The sequence below is a fragment of the Sus scrofa genome, chromosome 18, assembly GCF_054392235.1.
Source record: "Sus scrofa isolate SSC_HxYL_T2T_F1_AM1 chromosome 18, Sscrofa_HxYL_maternal_Yorkshire_Landrace_v2.0, whole genome shotgun sequence".
NCBI lineage: Eukaryota > Metazoa > Chordata > Mammalia > Artiodactyla > Suidae > Sus > Sus scrofa.
The window spans coordinates 47,019,310-47,038,801 of NC_139400.1; the positions used below are offsets into that span (position 1 = coordinate 47,019,310).

Here is a 19,492-nt window from a genome sequence, read left to right on the forward strand (position 1 = left end):
AATTTGAAAAGATACATGCATTTCAATGTTCATAGCAGTACTGTTTACAATAGCCAAGACATGGAAGCAACCTAAATGTTCACTGACAGGTAAATGGGTAAAGATGTGGTGTATATATACATGTATATATATATATATATATATATATAGTGGAAAATTACTCAAGCAGAAAAAAAGAATGAAGCAATGCCATTTGCAGCAACAAAATGGACCTAGAAATTATCATACTAAGTAACCCAAAGATAAGTATTATATGATTATCACTTATATATGGAATCTTTACAAAAAAGATACAAATGTCTAGACCCAGAGACATAGAACACAAACTTATGGTTACCAAAGGAGAAGCAGGGGGATTAATTAGGAGGATGGGATTAACATACACACACTACTATATATAAAATAGATAACCAACAAGGACCTACTGTATTACACAAGGAACTATACTCAATACCAAAGTAACTCTGTAGTTACAAGGGGGACTACAAGGACAGTAAGATATATTTAACTCTAAGTTTTTTTGTTTTGGTTTGGTTTTTTTTGCTTAGGGCTGCACCTGTAACATATGGAAGTTCCCAGGCTAGAGGTCGAATTGGAGCTGCAGCTGCTAGCCTACACCACAGTCACAGCAGCACAGGATCCAAGCTGCGTCTGCAACCTACACCACAGCTCTTGGCAACGACGGATCCCTGACCCACTGAGCAAGGGCAGGGATCAAATCCGCATCCCTCATGGACACTAGCTGGATTCATTTCCCCTGCGCCACAATGGGAACTCCTATTTTAAAATAGCATACAACATAACTGCAGTTAAAAGATATAACACTGGCCTAAAATTAAACAATAGGTTACTGGAATAGTAAAGCAGTTTGAGAAACTAACCCTAAATTTCATAAAATGTAATATATACACCAAATACAGTAATAAGGGAAAAATAAACCCCTGCTTTAAAGTGGTCAGACTTTCTGGAAAATTAAAAGTTAACCTATTAAGTACCACTTTATTCCAAAAAGAGTTTTTAAAAATAAAAGTGACAAACAATGCTGGCAAAGCATTGAAACAAATAAGTCCCTTATAAAATGAATTTGACTGTTTTATTGGGAAAGGAGAATGACAAAAAGGGTATGTGTGGGTGTAGGGGGACACAAACTAATTATACCCTTTCAAAAGGTAATCCTATTCCTGGGAATTCAGTCTATAAAAGTAATTCTAAAGGGTGTGGGGAGGGGTTGTGGTCAAAGCAATACAGACACATCTAAAATAGCCATATCTAAGAAAAGAATCTAAAGAATATGTGTGTGTAACTGGATCACTTTGCTGTATACCTGAAACTAACACAACATTGTAATACTGTACCACAACACTGTAAATCAACTGTATTTCAATTTTAAAAATACTATCACCATCAAAAAATAAAGTAAAATAGCCTTATTTAAACTGACAAAAGAAAAGGGCAATGTAACTACTTAAGGGCTCCAAAGAGAAAACTAAAGCAGAAGGTTACTTCCAAGAGCTATTTTTAATACAGTGTATAGCAAGAAAAATACACTCTCACAAACTATACTGAAAACAAACAAAAAAACTACATATTCCATATGAATGTACTAGAAATCCAAGAGTTCAAGCTCCTTCTACTCACCTGTTTTTTAAACTGTTGGCACTCCTCTGGTGTGAGTGTGTCTGCTTTGGCAATAAGTGGAATGATATTCACTTTTTCATGCAAACGCTTCATAAACTCAATATCCAATGGTTTAAGTCTGAAATAGACAATTTTAATATGACTGGATTGAGCAATTTGGGAGAATAGATTTTCCCATTTCCAACACTAAATTAAATACATCAGAACTACTTTACTTGTCAGAAACACTCTCTGAAGATGTACTGGGCCATCAACAGGACGAACAGGACCTCAAGGAGTTCCTGTTATGGCTCAGTGGTAACGAACACAACTAGTATCCATGAGGACGCGGGTGTTATCCCTAGCCCCACTCAGTGGGTTAAGGATCTGGAGCTGCTGTGAGCTGTAGTGTAGGTCACAGACTCGACTCAGATCCCTTGCTGGCGTGGCTGTGGTGCAGACCAGCAGCTGCAGCTCTGATTTGACCCCTAGGCTGGAGTAGCTAAGAAGGCTTTGACTCCTGCCCTTCAACACCCTGATCAAAGAGTTTTGGTGCTCAAAAAGAATTAGAAAGAACAGAAGGCTCCTAACAGGCTTTCCTATAATAGTCTCTATACTTATTACTCATAATTTGGGAAATCTTTGGGTTTTTGTGGGTTTTTTTAATGAAAAAAAGTTCTTTCACTTCTTGCTACCAACTATATTTCCGTTACACTCTGGCTGCTGCCTCCACTTTGCAACTATACTTTCAAAGTCGCTGAACACTTCCATACTGCTAGTATAATTAATTAGCAGCAGCTAAGTCATAAATATTATGGTGTTTACCATTATTTTTTAATTTGCCCATTATGTAGCATTTGACATTACTCTCTCACAAGTTGTTCATTTAGGGTACTTTTCAGGATCCTCTTTGTAAACTAATCCTTTAGAGATATATTCCTCAGAATTATCTAGGAGGTCTCCTTCTCTTATCACTCTACATTCTGCAAGCTTATCATCAATTACAATGGGTCCTTATTATCCCTTGTGAGTCAAAAAGTCCCAAGTCCTTTTACCAAGCCCAGATCTCACCTTCAAGTTCCAGGCTTATGTTCACCCAGTGGAAATATTACTTGGACATTCCATTTTGGCACCTCAAAATCAAAAGTTCATATGAATCCCCAAATTTTCCCTCCCCTTTTGTACTTTCTATCTCAGTGAATGGCACTACAACCCACCCAATCACTCAAGACTGAAACTCAGGATTCCTCTGTCCTCTAATTTTCAATTCCAAATATTCACCAAGACCTGCTGAACAAATATGTTTATATATTTATCTCCATTTTCACTGATTTGGTTCAGAGCACCAAGACTTTTGGTATGCACAGATAATTACAAGACTCTAATCTGGTCCATGCACACTGAGTCAGACTGGTTTTTTCTAAAATCCTAATCTGAACAATTCATTCCTTAACTGAAAACCTTATTAAGGCCAGATTCCTTAGCTAGTGTGGCCCACAAGGCCTGTGATGACATAGTCTCTTCACCGTCTTCATCTATTTAGCATCCCTTAGCATTTTGCCACCTTCTACTTCCAATGTGTCAGCCTTTTGAATAATGATGACAAGGAAACCGGGGAAGTCAACTTTTCAAATATAAAACAACAGGGCTGAATAACATTTAAATCTGTTTTAAAAAATTAAACTTCAGATATAACCATTATAAAAGCCCCGATAAAATCCTTCTGCCCTTTAGAATACAAATTTCAAACGCTTATAAAATGTCAACATCAGAAAACATTTAGTTCATAGTAGATTATATTCCGGTTGAAATTTTTCCTCTGCCCATTTAATTTCAGATCATCTTTTCCAACAAATTCAGTTTTTAAATGTTTTTAAACAATGGAAAGCCCTTATAGAATTCCCAGAAAATAAACCCACATTGGAGGGAAAAGACTATTTAACCTCAAAGCCTACAGCAAATGACAAATATTTATGAAATATATACACAGTATTTGTAATAGATATTATATCTTACATATATATATATATATATAAAGTGTGTGTGCATGCACTTTTTAGTCCCACACCTGTGGCATATGGAAGTTCCCAGGTTAGGAGTCCAATCAGAGTTGCAGTTGCTGGTCTATGCCACAGCCACAACAATGCGGAATCCAAGCTGCATCTGCAACCTACACCAAAGCTCATGGCAATATCAGATCCTTAAGCCACTGATCGAGGCCAGGGATTGAACCTGTATCATCAGGGCTAAGAGTCTAGTTAGTAACCCACTGAGCCACAACGGGAACTCCCTACACATATATTTCTAAGAGAAAAAACACTTTCTACATAAAACTCACTGAGTGACATCGTTTTCTCAAATTGGCAATCAATATTCAAAAGGTTTATAAAAACACCATTTAAAAATTCAAGTTCTGGAGTTCCTGTTGTGGCGCAGTGAAAACGAATCTAACTAGTATGCATGAAAACGTGGGTTCTATCCCTGGCCTTGCTCAGTGGGTTGGAGATCCAGCATTGCTGTGAGCTCTGGTATAGGTAAGACGCAGCTCAGATGCTGTGCTGCTGTGGCTGTGGCATAGGCTGGCAGTTGTAGCTCTGATTCAACCCCTCGCCTGGGAACTTCCAAATGCTGTGGGTGTGGCCCTAAAAAGCAAAATAACAAAAAAACAAAAACGAACAAACAAAAAAACCCCTTAAGTTCCAAGTCAGTTACCAAGCACTGAACAGAGAAAATAAAGCACCAAGAACTGAAATCATAAATTAACCCCAGGTTCAGTGGTGACACTTGGTAGGATGAAGTGGAAGGCACTGAAATTTATAACTACTCCAAAAACAGAATCCCTCTAAAAAGGGAATGCAGTATAAGACAGAACAGTCCAAATTCATTTATTATGCTGCCTGAAATTTCGGTCTGTAGTGAGCAGACATTTGGAACTCTCTGGAAAAAAGTGTCATGTTCTTTCACTGAATCCATAGTAGCACATACTAATGGGCAAAACTATTCCATTTCTAAAAATAGTTAAGCTGAGGAGTTCCTGGTGTGGCACAGTGGAAACTAATCTGACTGTAAACCATGAGGCTGTGGGTTCGATCCCTGGCCTCGCTCAGTGGGTTAAGGATCCGGCGTTTCTGTGAGCCATGGTGTAGGTTGCAGACGTGGCTTGGATCCTGTGTTGCTGTGGCTGTGGCAGTGGCACAGGCCAGTGGCTACAGCTCCATTTCGATCCCTAGCCTGGGAATCCCCATATGCCATGGGTACTGCCCTAAAGAGCAAAAATAAATAAATAAATAAATAAATAAATAAATAAAAGAAATAGTTGACAAACTACTCAATAGCATATTTTTATACATAAGAAATTAAAATTTTGAACTCTCATCCTTTGTGACAAACAAATGGCCCAAAGCCACTACATGTATCAAAAATGTTCCTTTAAAAAAAATATTGCATTTCCCAAGCAATTTTAAGAAATATATTTTCCCTCAGGGGATATGAGAAATGCGATTTCATGAGAATTACTAAATCATGGAGAGAGTCCAAAAGATCTAAAATAATAAAACTGGGACTTCCCATCATGGCTCAGCAGAAACAAATCTGACTAGCATCCATGAGGACACAGATTTGATCCCTGGCCTTGGTCAGTGGGTTAAGGATCCAGCATTGCTGTGAGCTGTGGTGTAGGTCAAAGATGTGGCTCGGATCCCGAGTTGCTATGGCTGTGGTGTAGGCTGGCAGCTACAGCTCCGATTTGACCCCTAGCCTGGGAACCTCCATATGTTGTGGGTGCAGCCCTAAAAAGACAAAATCATAAAAATAATAATAAAATAAAATAATAAAACTGGATATAAACTGGTGGATTTCTATTGACTTAACTGCAGATTAAGATTTTACTCTGTTGTCTTCCAGGAAGAAGCCCTAACAAGTTAAACCAGAATTATAAAAAATATAAATTCAGGAAGAAGCTAACAACTACTCATAAAAGGCTATACATACATACACACACACACACAGCATGGTATTCTTGAGGGTTTTTTTTCCTTAGCCTTTTAAGTAGATGAATCAATTTTTTGCTTTAAATATGTAAACTTCTGAAAATACTGTATAATAGTATTAGAATTAGAAAAAACATTTGAAACACTACAATGGACAGTGCAAAAAGGGTAAATTACATAATTAAGGTTTTCTGCTCAACCAATGGGCACTATCTAGAAAAAATGTGAAGAAGAAAGCAGAAAATAGAGAGAAAGGTACTCTTGAAGGAACCAGTTTACACTACTGGTAATTTGAGTGTTAGATGACTTAATGCTATTTAATGTATCTACTGAAAATGACGAAGTAAAAACAACAACAAAAAAGGAGTACTGACAGGTTGTACTAATAGCAGAGCAATCAGATCATATAAATGTCAAGATACTTAGATCCTAATTTTAACTCCTAATAAGCAGAATGTTAATACTGATGATATGATACTTAAACAGTGTGACTGTAATAGCTAAGGCAAAACATAAGACAAGCAGTTTTAGTGTAGAAAGAAATGGCAGCACTTGAGAACCTTGGTATTTAAGGATTTTTGCAATCGTCTCTACCAGATTTATAGTAAATAATATCTGGAGTTTCTTAGACTATGTCTAGGCTAATTGTTATGGCTGTTTTTCCTTATTTGATAGTTCAATTAGTGGCAGACTGACCAAAAAGAAAGCTAAATTAGCCACACTGAGACACCAAACCATGATGGAAACAACGTTCCTTTCTATGAAGCAGGTAAATGCATAAGAAACTAAGAAGTAAAATCACTGTCAGCTTATGTAGGACTTAAAAAGGTTTTTTAAAAGCCATTTTTATATGGAACTTGAAACTTTACAACTGATACAGTTAAACGTACTCCACAAAAATAAGGATTACGAAAACATACACCCAACGTTGAGTAATAATAAAACAATAAAAGGTTATGTGAAGCATCAAGGTACTGACCCATGTCCTGAAGGAGCAATGAAGTATAAACAACACTGCACCCTGTTATCAGGCATCTGACGTCTGTTCACTCGAGATTCTGCATTTAGGTAGTCCTCAAACTTACTATCAATGTAATCGATAACAGGCTGCCAGCTGTAGAATGGAGATAAATAATAAGTTGTGATTCTACATATGAATATACAACTGATGCCTATGTTAAAGAGCACTGACCAATATTTTAAAATATGTAAAACCAATGTAACCAATGGAAGATACCTCAAATTATTCTACATATTCTGATTCAAAAACACTTACCAATTATATTCAATAAATCTTGATTTGGGAGTTTCCAATGTGGCTCAGAGGTTAACAAACCCAACTAGTATCTATAAGGATGCAGGTTCAATTCCCTGGCCTGGCTCAGTGGGTTAAGAATCTGGTGTTGGAGTTCCCTTCGTGGCGCAGTGGTTAACGAATCCAACTAGGAACCACGAGGTTGCGGGTTCAGTCCCTGCCCTTGCTCAATGGGTTAAGAATCCGGCGTTGCCATGAGCTGTGGTGTAGGTTGCAGACGCGGCTCGGATCCCGCGCTGCTGTGGCTCTGGCGTAGGCCGGGGGCTGCAGCTCCGATTTGACCCCTAGCCTGGGAACCTCCATATGCCGCGGGAGCGGCCCAAAGAAATAGCAAAAAAGACAAAAAAAAAAAAAAAAAAAAAAAAAGAATCTGGTGTTGCCGTGAGATGCAGTGTAGGTAGCAGGCGTGGCTCAGATCCCAAGTTGCTATGGCTGTGGAAAGGCCGGGAGCTGTAGCTCCGTCCGATTTGACCCCTAGCCTGGGAACTTCCATATGCTGCAAGGGTGGCCCTAAAAATAAAAAGAAAAGAACTCTTGAGTCATCATTTCTAAACTTTCCAAATGAAAGAAAACTGTCTACAGTTAAAACACAACTAAATTATCATCACATTATTTACACTTATAAGTATATCAACGCTAAGGCACTTTATAATATGAAAAATTATATCCAGAGATTTACATTTTGTATGAAAAGATTAAATAATATAGAAACTTTATGATGAACTTATTTAGAAGCTTCAAAAGTTGACAAAATTTTACTTCAAAACCAATGTGGAACTCAAAGAAAAATCATAAATATACATAATAATATTGTCTATAAACTATTAAGATATTACTTCCAACTAGAAACACAGACATTTTCTTCACTTATGATTTGTGGAAAAACTGAAGGTCTAAAATCAGGTTTAAATTAGGATGTGACAGAAAATAACACATACAAATGCATAAAATTATAGTAGAGAATGAAAAGTTTGTTATTTCTTATGCAAATTCTTGTATCTATGTTGTTTCAGAAATTGTCTTCAAAATAATTCTATGATATGTGTTATCTCTAACTTTAGAGAAAAGAAAATCAGTTCAATTAAGTTAAACACTGACAAGTAAGTGACAACAGTTGATTAATGAACCCAAGTCACATTATTCAAAGGTCAGTGACCTTTGCTAAAATGAGACGTTTTTCTGGCCACATCCATGACATACAGAAGTTCCAGGGCCAGGGACTGAACCCAAGCCACAGCTGCAACCTGAGCCCCTGCAATGACAACACTGGACCCTTAATCATGGAACTCCTAAAATGAGAAGTATTAAAGGAGAAAAACCTAACCACCCCCACTCCTAAATGCAATGGAAAGCAGTAATGACAAACGCTTCTTACCAATTACTATTATCCACTGCATCGCCAAATCCTGGGGTGTCAACTATTGTAAGCAGCAACTGAACACCACCTTCTTTGATTAAAACTTTGGATTGTTCCACCTGTAAGAGTCATTGGTACAGTTAATACCATACATTATACATGTGATTTCCTACAAGTCAAGAGGTAGGAAGACAAGTATTATTCAAAATCAACTGGGTGTACAGCAAAGAAAACCATAAATAAAACAAAAAGACAACCTACAGAATGGGAAAAAAACATCTGCAAATGATGCAACCAACACAAGCTTAATTTCCAAAATACACAAAAAGCTCATATAATTCAACGATGACAAAAAAACAAACAATCCAATCAAAAAATGGGCAGGAGACCTAAATAGACAGACATTTCTCCAAAGAAGAAATAAAAATGGCCAACAGGCAAATAAAAAAGATCCTCAACACTGCTAATTATTTATTATTATTAAAGAAATACAAATCAAAACTACAATGAGGTACCACCTCACACTGCTCAGAATAGACATCATTAAAAATGTCTACAAGTAGGAGCTCCCATAGTGGCTCAGTGGTTAACGAATCCCACTAGGAACCATCAGGTTGCGGGTTCGATCCCTGACCTTGCTCAGTGGGTTAAGGGTCTGGCGTTGCCGTGAGCTGCAGTGTAGGTTGCAGACGTGGCTCAGATCCGAGTTGCTATGGCTCTGGTGTAGGCCAGCGGCTATGGCTCCGACTCAACCCCTAGCCTGGGAACCTCCATATGCCGTGGGAGTGGCCCAAGAAATGGCAAAAAGACAAAAAGAGAAAAAAAAAAAAAAAAAAGAGTCTACAAGTAACAAATGCTGGAGAGGATGTGGAGAAAAGGGAATCCTCCCACACTATTGGGGGAATGTGAGTTGGTCCAGCCACTATGGAAAACAGTATAGAGGGTCCTCAGAAAACTAAAGATAGAATTACCATATGATCTAGCAATCCCACTCCTCAGATATCCAGACAAAACTATAATTCAAAAAGACAAAAAAACCATGAGAGAATACCATGAACAACTGTATGCCAACAAATTTGACAACCTAGAAGAAATGGAAGACTTTCTAGACTTACAGCCTGCCAAAACTGAATCAAGAAGCAACAGGTCAACTGAACAGACTGATCACTAGAAATGAAATTGAGTATGTCCTAAAAACACTCCCTACAAATAAAAGTCCAGGACCAGATGGCTTCACAGGTGAATTCTACCAAACATACAAAGAGTAACTTATACCCATCCTCCATCAACGTTTCCAAGGGTTGAAAAAGAACACTCCCAAAGACATTCTATGACATCACCGTCACTCTAATTCCAAACCCAAAGATACCACCAAAAAAGAAAACTACAGGCCAGCATCTTTGATGAATATAGACGCAAAAATTCTCAACAAAATTTTAGCCATCCGAATACAACAACATATAAAAAAGATCATACATCACGACTAGGTGGGATTCATCCCAGGTGCACAAGGATGGTTCAACATATGCAAACCAATCAACGTCATACACCACATTAACAAAAGTCAAAGACCGCATGATCATCTCAATAGATGCAGAGAAAGCATCTGACAAAGTCCAACATCCATTCATGATAAAAACTCTTACCAAAGTGGTTACAGAAGGAACATACCTTAACATAATCAAAGCAATTTATGACAAACCCACAGCAAATATAATACTCAATGGAGAAAAGCTGAAAGCCTTCCCACTAAAATCTGGAACAACTCTCATCACTGTTATTCAACATAGTATTGGAAGTCCTAGCCATAGCGATCAGACAAACAAAAGAAATAAAAGACATCCAAATAGGAAGAGAAGAGGTAAAACTGTCACTATATGAAGATGACATGATACTATATATAGAAAACCCTAAGGACTCAACCCAAAAACTACTTGAACTGATCAACAAATTCAGCAAAGTAGCAGGATATAAGATTAACATTGAGAAATCAGTAGCATTTCTGTATACTAACAATAAAATATTAGAAAAGGAATACGAAAATACAATACCTTTTAAAATTGCACCCCAAAAAATCAAATACCTGGGAATACACCTGACCAAAGAGGTGAAGGACTTATATGCTGAGAACTATAAAACATTAATCAAGGAAATTAAGAAGATGTAAAGAAATGGAAAGATATTTCCATGCTCCTGGGTTGGAAAAATTAACATTGTAAAAATGGCCATACTACCCAAAGCCATCTACAGATTCAACGCAATCCCTATCAAATTACCCATGACATTTTTCACAGAACTAGAGAACAAAAAAATCTGAAAATTTACATGGAACCACAAAATACCCAGAACTGCCAAAGCAATCCTGAGGAACAAAAGCCAAGCAGGAGGCATAACTGTCCCAGACTTCAGGCAATATTACAAAGCCACAGTCATCAGGACAGTATGGTAGTGGTACCAAAACAGACATACAGACCAACGGAACAGAATAGAGAACCCAGGAATAAACCCACACACCTATGGTCAATTAATCTTTGAAAAGCGGGCAAGAACATAAAATGGGAAAAAGACAGTCTTTTCAGCAAGCATTGCTGGGAAACCTGGACAGCTGCATGCAAATCAATGAAACTAGAACACACCCTCACGCCACGCACAAAAATAAACTCCAAATGGCTGAAAGACTTAAATATAAGACAAGACACCATCAAACTCCTGGAAGAGAACATAGGCAAAACATTCTCTGGCATCAACCTTATGAATATTTTCTTAGGTCAGTCTCCCAAAGCAACAGAAATAAAAGCAAAAATAAACCAATGGGACCGAATCAAACTGACAAGCTTTTGCATAGCAAAGGAAACCAAAAAGAAAACAAAAAGACAACTTACAGAATGGGAGAAAACAGTTTCAAATGATGCAACTGACAAGGGCTTCATCTCTAAAACATACAAACAACTTATACAGCAAAAAAGCCAACAACCCAATTGAAAAGTGGGTAAAAGACCTGAATAGACATTTCTCCAAGGAAGATATACAGATGGCCAACAAGCACAGGAAAAATGCTCAACATCACTGATTATTAGAGAAATGCAAATCAAAACTACCATGAGATACCACCTCACACCAGTCAGAATGGCCATCATTAATAAGTCCACAAATAACAAGTGCTGGAGGGGGTGTGGAGAAAAGGGAACCCTCCTGCACCATTGGTGGGAATGTAAATTGGCACAACCACTATGGAAAACAGTATGGAGATACCTTAGAAAACTATACATAGAACTACCATATGACCCAGCAATCCCACTCTCGGGCATATATCCAGACAAAACTTTCCTCGAAAAAGACACATGCACTCGCATGTTCATTGCAGCACTATTCACAATAGCCAAGACATGGAAACAACCCAAATGTCCATTGACAGATGACTGGATTAGGAAGATGTGGTATACATACACAATGGAATACTACTCAGCCATAAAAAAGAACAAAATAATGCCATTTGCAGCAACATGGATGGAACTAGAGCCTCCCATACTAAGTGAAGTAATTCATAAAGAGAAAGACAGATACCATATATGATAGCACTTGTATCTGGAATCTAATATAAGGCACAAATGAACCTTTCCACAGAAAAGAAAATCAGGGACTTGGAGAATAGACTTGTGGTTGCCAACAGAAGGGAGTGGAATGGACCGGGAACTTGGGGTTAATAGATGTGGACTATTGCCTTTGGAATGGATAAGGCAATGAGATCCTGCTGTGTAGCACTGGGAACTATGTCTAGTCACTTACGATGGAGCATGACAATGTGAGAAAGTAGAATGTGTACACATATGTGTAACTGGGTCACCATGCTGTACAGTAGGAAAAAAATTGTATTGGGGAAATAACTATTAAAAATAACAAAAAAATAAATGTTAACTCTCATTAAGAAAAAAAAACAAAACATGCACCACAATATTCATAGCACCACTATTCAAAACCTAAGACATGAAAACAACCTAGATGTCTATAAACAGAGGAATGGATAAAGATGTAGTACTTATAAACAATGGAGTATTACTCAGCCATTAAAAAGAATGAAATAATGCCATTTAGAGCAACATGGATGGACCTAGGGATTATTAACAGAAAGACAAATACCATGTGATATCAAGTACATGTGGAATCTAAAATATGACATAAATGAACCTAACTATGAAATAGAAACAGATTTATCAACAGGGAGAACAGACTTGTGGCTGCCAAGGTGGATAGGATTGGGGAAGGATGGAGTGGGAGGCTGGAGTTAGTAGATGTAAGCTATGGCGGGCATAAACAATAAGGTCCTACTGTATAGCACAGAGAACTATATTCAATATCCTATCATAAACCACAATGGAAAAAAAATTTTTTTTTTTTTGGCCTTTTTTAGGGCAGCTCCCATGGCATATGTAGGTTCCCAGGCTAGGGGTCCAGTCGGAGCTGTAGCCACCTGCCTACACCACAGTCACAGTAATGTGGGATCTGAACCACATCTGCAATCCACACCACAGCTCACGGCAACGCCGGATCCTTAACCCACTGAGCGAGGCCAGGGACCGAACCCGTAACCTCATCGTTCCTAGTTGGATTCGTTAACCACTGAGCCACAACAGGAACTCTGAAAAGAATATTTTTAAGTGTATATATATATAACTGACTTTGCTGTACAGCAGAAATTAATACAACATTGTAAGTCAACTATACATGAATAAAAAATTAATTTTAGAAAAAGAACTAAAAGGTACCTAAAACAAATTAAAGGTATTTTAAAAAAATGGGAAGCTTTTTGCAAACTAAATCTATCCACCTCTACTTTCTTTAGAATCAATTACTGTGGACATTAGAAGTCCTGGTTACTTGAAAGAAAAGCACATATGTAAACAGTGGGTTTATGACTCATCTTTGGTATAAAGAAGGGAAACAGGAACTAATAAAATAGTAACAATCACTAAAGCCATATAATACTTATATGACCCAAATGCACATCTAATAATACAAATAATGTGCTTGAATAAGTAACTCACAGAGGTCAAGTGTGATTAATCAGACAAGCATATCTAATCTACCATTTATTATTATAAATGTTTTCCAGGACTATTTCCATCCAGTTTGAGCTAAACCAAATTACTCAAGTGAACTTATTACCATTCCAAAATCTTTCTCAGCTGTAATTATTTACACTTGCATTTATGTTATGGCTAAGATACAATTCTCTTCTCAAATGTGTTACTGTACATTCAGGCCAAAATCAGCAAAGGTCCAGGCACTGAAAAAAAATGTATTCTGGTAGGGTAAAAACCTACTAACTCTGATTAAAATCTTCAGTTCTCTTTAGAATTTGTGAAAACGTTCTATTTGAGAGAATAGTTGTACGGTTCCCAAGGGGGAGGGAGGGCTGGGAAGGGGTGGATTGGGAGTTTGGGGTTAGCAGCTGCAAATTATTAAAGACAGAATGGAAAAACAACAAGATCCTACTGTACAGCATAGATAACTACATTCAATATCCTGTCATAAACCATAACAGAAAATAACATGAAAAAGAATGTATATAAAAGTATACCTGAATCACTCTGCTATATAGCAGAAATTAACAATACTGTAAATCAACTAAACTTCACTAAAATTTTTTTAGAATGTTCTATTTGAGAAAAAGTATTGAGCTTAATAATAGTTCTTCCTACAATCTAAGATATTCTAGAATCCCAATCTGCCTTAAAATGTAAAAATCATTCATCCTTGGTATATACTGCTACTATATAAAGCAAATACTGATTCAAACAGAAAATCATTTTCCAAGAAAAAGATAGGCTTTCATTCAATTTATATCAACTGTTTACTAAAACTAGAGGTTCCAGGCATTCTGACAGGCTAACTTAAGAGGCAAGAATTACACTTGAACTTCTGAGTGTTAAATACCATAAAACATTACAAATTATGTACTATCAGATTTAAGGCGGAAATGTAATCACATGAAAAGCAACTTCAACTATTTATGTTTATTAAAAAGAGCTTGGAAACTTAAAGCGACTAATTTCCAGGTAGAAAAAGTTTGATTCCTCCTCAGGGATTACAGAAATGATGATGTCTTTCCACTGCCCTATGGCATTTTCTTACAGATGCTAGCTGATGGATAAAGAGACTGAAGAGTTGAGACCAAGACTGCTGAGCAAGAAAGCGTGTAGCAGCACTGCCCAGCAAAACTTTCTGAGATGACGGAAATGTCCTATATCTACACTATCCAATACAGCAGCTGCTTACCCATGTGGCTACTTAGCTCTTAAATATGACTAGTGCAACTGAGAAGCTGAATGTTTCATTTTATTTAATTTTATTTCACTTAAACTTAAATAACTACACGAAGCTTAGTGACTACTGAATTGGACACTGCAAGCTGATACCAAAAAAAAATTTTTTAAGGAGTTCCCGTCGTGGCTCAGTGGTTAACGAATCTGACTAGGAACCATGAGGTTGCGGGTTCGATCCCTGGCCTTGCTCAGTGGGTTAAGGATCCGGCGTTGCCATGAGCTGCAGCGTAGGCTGCAGATGTGGCTTGGATCCCACATTGCTGTGGCTCTGGCGTAGGCCAGCGGCTATGGCTCCGATTCGAACCCTAGCCTGGGAACCTCCATATGCCGTGGGAGCAGCCCAAGAAATGGCAAAAAAAAAAAAAAAAAAAAAAAAGACCAAAAAAATTAATTTTTTAAAAGAATATTACCAAAAAAGAAACTTACTAAAACTGAAAATACTACCTCAGATTTAAAGGAGAGGCTTTCAATCTTTTAGACAAGAAAGAAACAAATCTCTTATCTTTTACACCAATGGCTTTCAAATCGCTTTGATCCTAGAGTACACTGTCAGTGAAAAATTTGCCCCAATGCTCATAGTAGCACTATTTACAATAGGCAAGACATGAAAGCAACCTTAATTTTCATCAAGAGAAGAATGAATAAAGATGTGGTATATATACACAATGGAATACTATTCAGCCATAAAGAGAACATAATGCCATTTGCAACAATATGGATGGACCTAGGGATAATCATACTAAATGAAGCAAATCAAAGACAAATATCATACGGTATCATTTGTATTTGGAATCTTAAAAAAATGACACAAATGAACTTATTTATAAAACAGAAACAGACTCACAAGACTTCAGAAACAAATTTACTATTACAAAGGGGAAGGATGGGGGAGGGATAAATTAAAATTGAGATTAATACATACACATTACTATAAATAAAATAGATAATTAACAAGGACCTACTGTATAGTATAGGGACCTCAGTATTCTGTGATAACTTATATAGGAAAAAAATCTAAAATTAATAGACATATACATATGTATAACTGAGTCACTTTGCTATACACCTGAAACACAACATTGTAAATCAACTATACTCCAATATAAAATAAAATTTAAAAAGCTATCAGTAGAAAAATTTGAACATCTCAAATATATATTTATCTACCAAATATATACAGTTGGCAACCTGAACATTAAATATTAATAAATATCAATTTCTCTGTAGATTTAAAAAAAGTAAACATCAGTAAATAGGGGTTTTGATATTTTCTGGTCTCCTTCAATATCAACGATGGATGCACACCGCTTGGGAGACTGTTTTGCACCACATAGCTAAGATGACACAGTTTGTCTAATAGCAGGTTACGCTAATAATATGAGGAAGGCAAAATAACTGCAGAAATAGATTCATTGGCGTAGATTCTCAAAACTAAAAAAAATTAAGTGACATTACTTCTTGTGGCTTAGGAAGTTCACATTTTACATATCTAGTAGTCTTCCACAGTGAAAAAAAAGACAATTTGGTTGTATGTCACTTACATCAGAATCTTAAAAAAAAAAAAAAAAAAAAAAAGGAAAAGAGAAAGACAATCTGTTCAAATCTAACATCTCAAGATATCCCTAATTTGCCTCTATATCCTTCATAAAAACAAGTTATTCATTTATGTTAACTGTCATTGAAGCAAAAATATCCAAAGCAATCACACCACCCCTTCACCTAATAATTCTTTTAGAACTGTATATTAGAACTGAGAGAAAAATATAACTTGTTCCATATGAATCATCTCCTGATTTTACTCCAAAACATTTTGGTTCCCTTATCACCAAACAAAGCCCATTTTTACCTTCAGTAATAAGACGTATATTAATCACACACTGTACCAGCTTAAATTTTTAAATCTTTTTGTTTCTATGTTTATAAAAAAAATTAGTTCAACAACTTGTTTACTGAAGTGACAACAAAAATGAAGATCTCTATTTTATATGCTATAGCAAGTCTGTTTATGAAGCTTCTTTTCTTCTCAAGCCTATGAAATTCTGTGTATCCATACATGGTCAAATACAAAGACAGCAACATATGGAAGAGATCCAGAAAACATGACTGTAAACCAGTACCATTCACAGGATCCAAATGTATCCTACCATCTGGTTTTCCAAGTATCCTCATGGGATCCATGGAAAACAAATTAGTTCAAGTTCAGGAATTTCAAACTTTTCTTAAGAAATTTATTCTAAACAGCCACTTTCCCATGCACTTTACTTAAGCAGGTCACATCAGCATATTTTACAGCATCACTCAAAGTTTTCTAAGATTAAACACATAATTTAATACTGAAGGAATGAATCAAAGGCACTTTCAACTGTGTTTTTCTCTAAAAAATAAAACTAAAGTCTATTATATTGTCTATGTATAATTAATTTATTAAAGGCTCTTTTGTGTCCCCAGATTCCAGAAACTCAAGGCCTGCTTTTTTCTAATACTGTTCAGTTTTCCAACTTGAGGGGGGATAAAGTCAAACCTTCAATGTTTATACAGCTTCATTCCTTCCATTTTGAAAGATTATTACACTACATTTTTCTAACCTCATGTTTGAGTCGCTTTTTAAGATAAATAAAAAGTGTTACTTAACGAATTACATTAAAATTTGAGAGGGTTAAAATTTTCTGTCAAGAGCTTACCTCTACCTATACTTAGGCACAAGGTGGCATTATAGCAAAAGCTCTGTAGACACTTACATAGTAGATATTTGTGGGGTTTTTTGTTTTGTTTTAGTTTTTTTTTTTTTTTTTTTTGGTCTTTTGCCTTTTCTTGGGCCGCTCCTGTGGCACATGGAGGTTCCCAGGCTAGGGGTCTAATCAGAGCTGTAGCTGCCGATCTACGCCAGAGCCACAGCAACGCGGAATCCGAGCCTCATCTGCAACCTACACCACAGCTCACGGCAACGCTGGATCCTTAACCCACTGAGCAAGGCCAGGGATCGAACCGGCAACCTCATGGTTCCTAGTCGGATTTGTTAACCACTGAGCCACGACGAGAACTCCCATGGTAGATATATGAACAGCCTGCGATACTCCACTTTGCTCAAACACAAAATCTCCTTTGATAATTTAATGGCTCAACAAACTTTTTTTTTTTTTTTTTTGTCTTTTTAGGGCCACACCTGCAGCACATGGAGGTTCCCAGTCTAGGGATGGAATTGGAGCTGTAGCTGCCAGCTTATACCACAGCCACAGCAAAACCAGATGGAGCTGCATCTGTGACATACACCACAGCTCACAGCAACACCAGATCCTTAACCCACTGAGCGAGGCCAGGGATCGAACCTGTGTCCTCATGGATACTAGGCAGATTCATTTCCACTGAGCCATGATGGGAACTCCCTCAACAAACATCACCTTAAATACTTCATTATGTTCAACAAGAAACTATAAGAGGCAATGATCAACTAAAGTTATGTTTAAAGACTACTTCTTTCTCATTAAGACCCAGAATTGGTTTGAGAGGAGGTTGATTCAAAGATTCTGCCTTCTAAGAGTTCCCCTCATGGCTCAGTGGTTAACGAATCCGACTAGGAACCATGAGGTTGTGGGTTCGATCCCTGGCCTTGCTCAGTGGGTTAAGGATCTGGCATTGCCGTGAGCTGTGGTGCAGGTTGCAGATGTGGCTTGGATCTCGCATTGCTGTAGGCCAGCGGCTACAGCTTCCATTGGACCTCCATATGCCTCGGGAGTGGGCCAAGAAAAGGCAAAAACAAACAAAAAAAAGATTCTGCCTACTACTCTCAGAACCACTATACCTCATTCCCCCATCTCCTTAGAGACCTTAAGCCCTTGTCCTTCTCACTTTCTATTAGCAACCCTCTTCCCAAACCCTTCCTTTTCCTTTCTATCTCAGATACTGTTCCATAAAACTCATAAACTTCAACTTTGACAGAATTCTGTGCCATCTGATAATCCTTTTGTCTGTTCCTTCCTCTCAGGCCACTTCCATTTATTGGCATGGCTTTTCTCAGGGTCTACCCTAAAATCTCTGCAACCAAGCTTGGCGAAGTACTTAATCTTGACTAAAAAACAAGAGTATCTCCTTTTGCTGTTGTTGTTTTTCTCAGTTTTTAAATTGAAGTAAAATTGATTTACAATGTTTCAGATGTACAGCAAAGTGATTCAGTGTGTGTGTGTGTGTGTATTCTATATGTTCTTTTTCAGATTCTTTTCCATTACCAATAACAGATGCCAGCCTGGGAGAAATTATCTGCAGTGACCGAAATGTAAGGGAGTACTACCTAGGTAAAGGAACTTCTCCAAATCAAGAAGGTAAAGACAGGAAATACTAAGATGGTCAAAGCACTTCAAGGAAATATAAACAACCCATGACTATAAAAGACATGATCAATATCACAAGGAATCAAAGAAAATAAATTGAAACAATGAAATATCTCTAGGCAGGCACACATACATTTGCACGTCCACATACGTACACAACAGAAATGAGCTACGGCCACCAAAAGATATGTACAAGAATATTTATGTTAGTGAAAAACTGAAAACTGAAGTGCTTATCTATAATGGAGGGGCTATCTGTGATAGATCCATACAGTGGAATATTATGCAACAATTAGAAATAACTACAGTTATTTATACAATACGAATAAATATGAGAGGCATAATCAGCACAAGAAATCAGACACAAGAATACATCCCAAATGAAGTTCTAGAACAGACAAAATTAACCTATGGAGACAGAAGTGAGAAGTCAGAAGTGTGTTTATATTTGGGGATGGATGTAATACTGAGTGAGAGAAGGCACAAGGAAGCCATCTAGCATCCTAGAAACATACTGTATCTTAATCTGGGTGGTAGTTACCTAGATATATGAATACATATATAAA

At 37.1% G+C, this 19,492-nt stretch overlaps 1 protein-coding gene across 8 annotated transcripts in view; it reads right to left on the minus strand.

The window, feature by feature from the left end:
* Positions 1-19,492, minus strand: part of SEPTIN7 (septin 7) — a 202,048-nt gene that overhangs the window by 26,529 nt on the left and 156,027 nt on the right. For all 8 annotated transcript variants that reach the window (XM_085005834.1, XM_085005831.1, XM_085005833.1 and 5 more), the window contains 3 exons: positions 8,297-8,397; positions 6,586-6,720; positions 1,639-1,756 (listed from right to left, as the gene is read on the minus strand). In XM_085005834.1, coding sequence (XP_084861960.1) covers positions 1,639-1,756; positions 6,586-6,720; positions 8,297-8,397 — 354 coding nt within the window. The remainder of the gene's footprint in view (positions 1-1,638; positions 1,757-6,585; positions 6,721-8,296; positions 8,398-19,492) is intronic.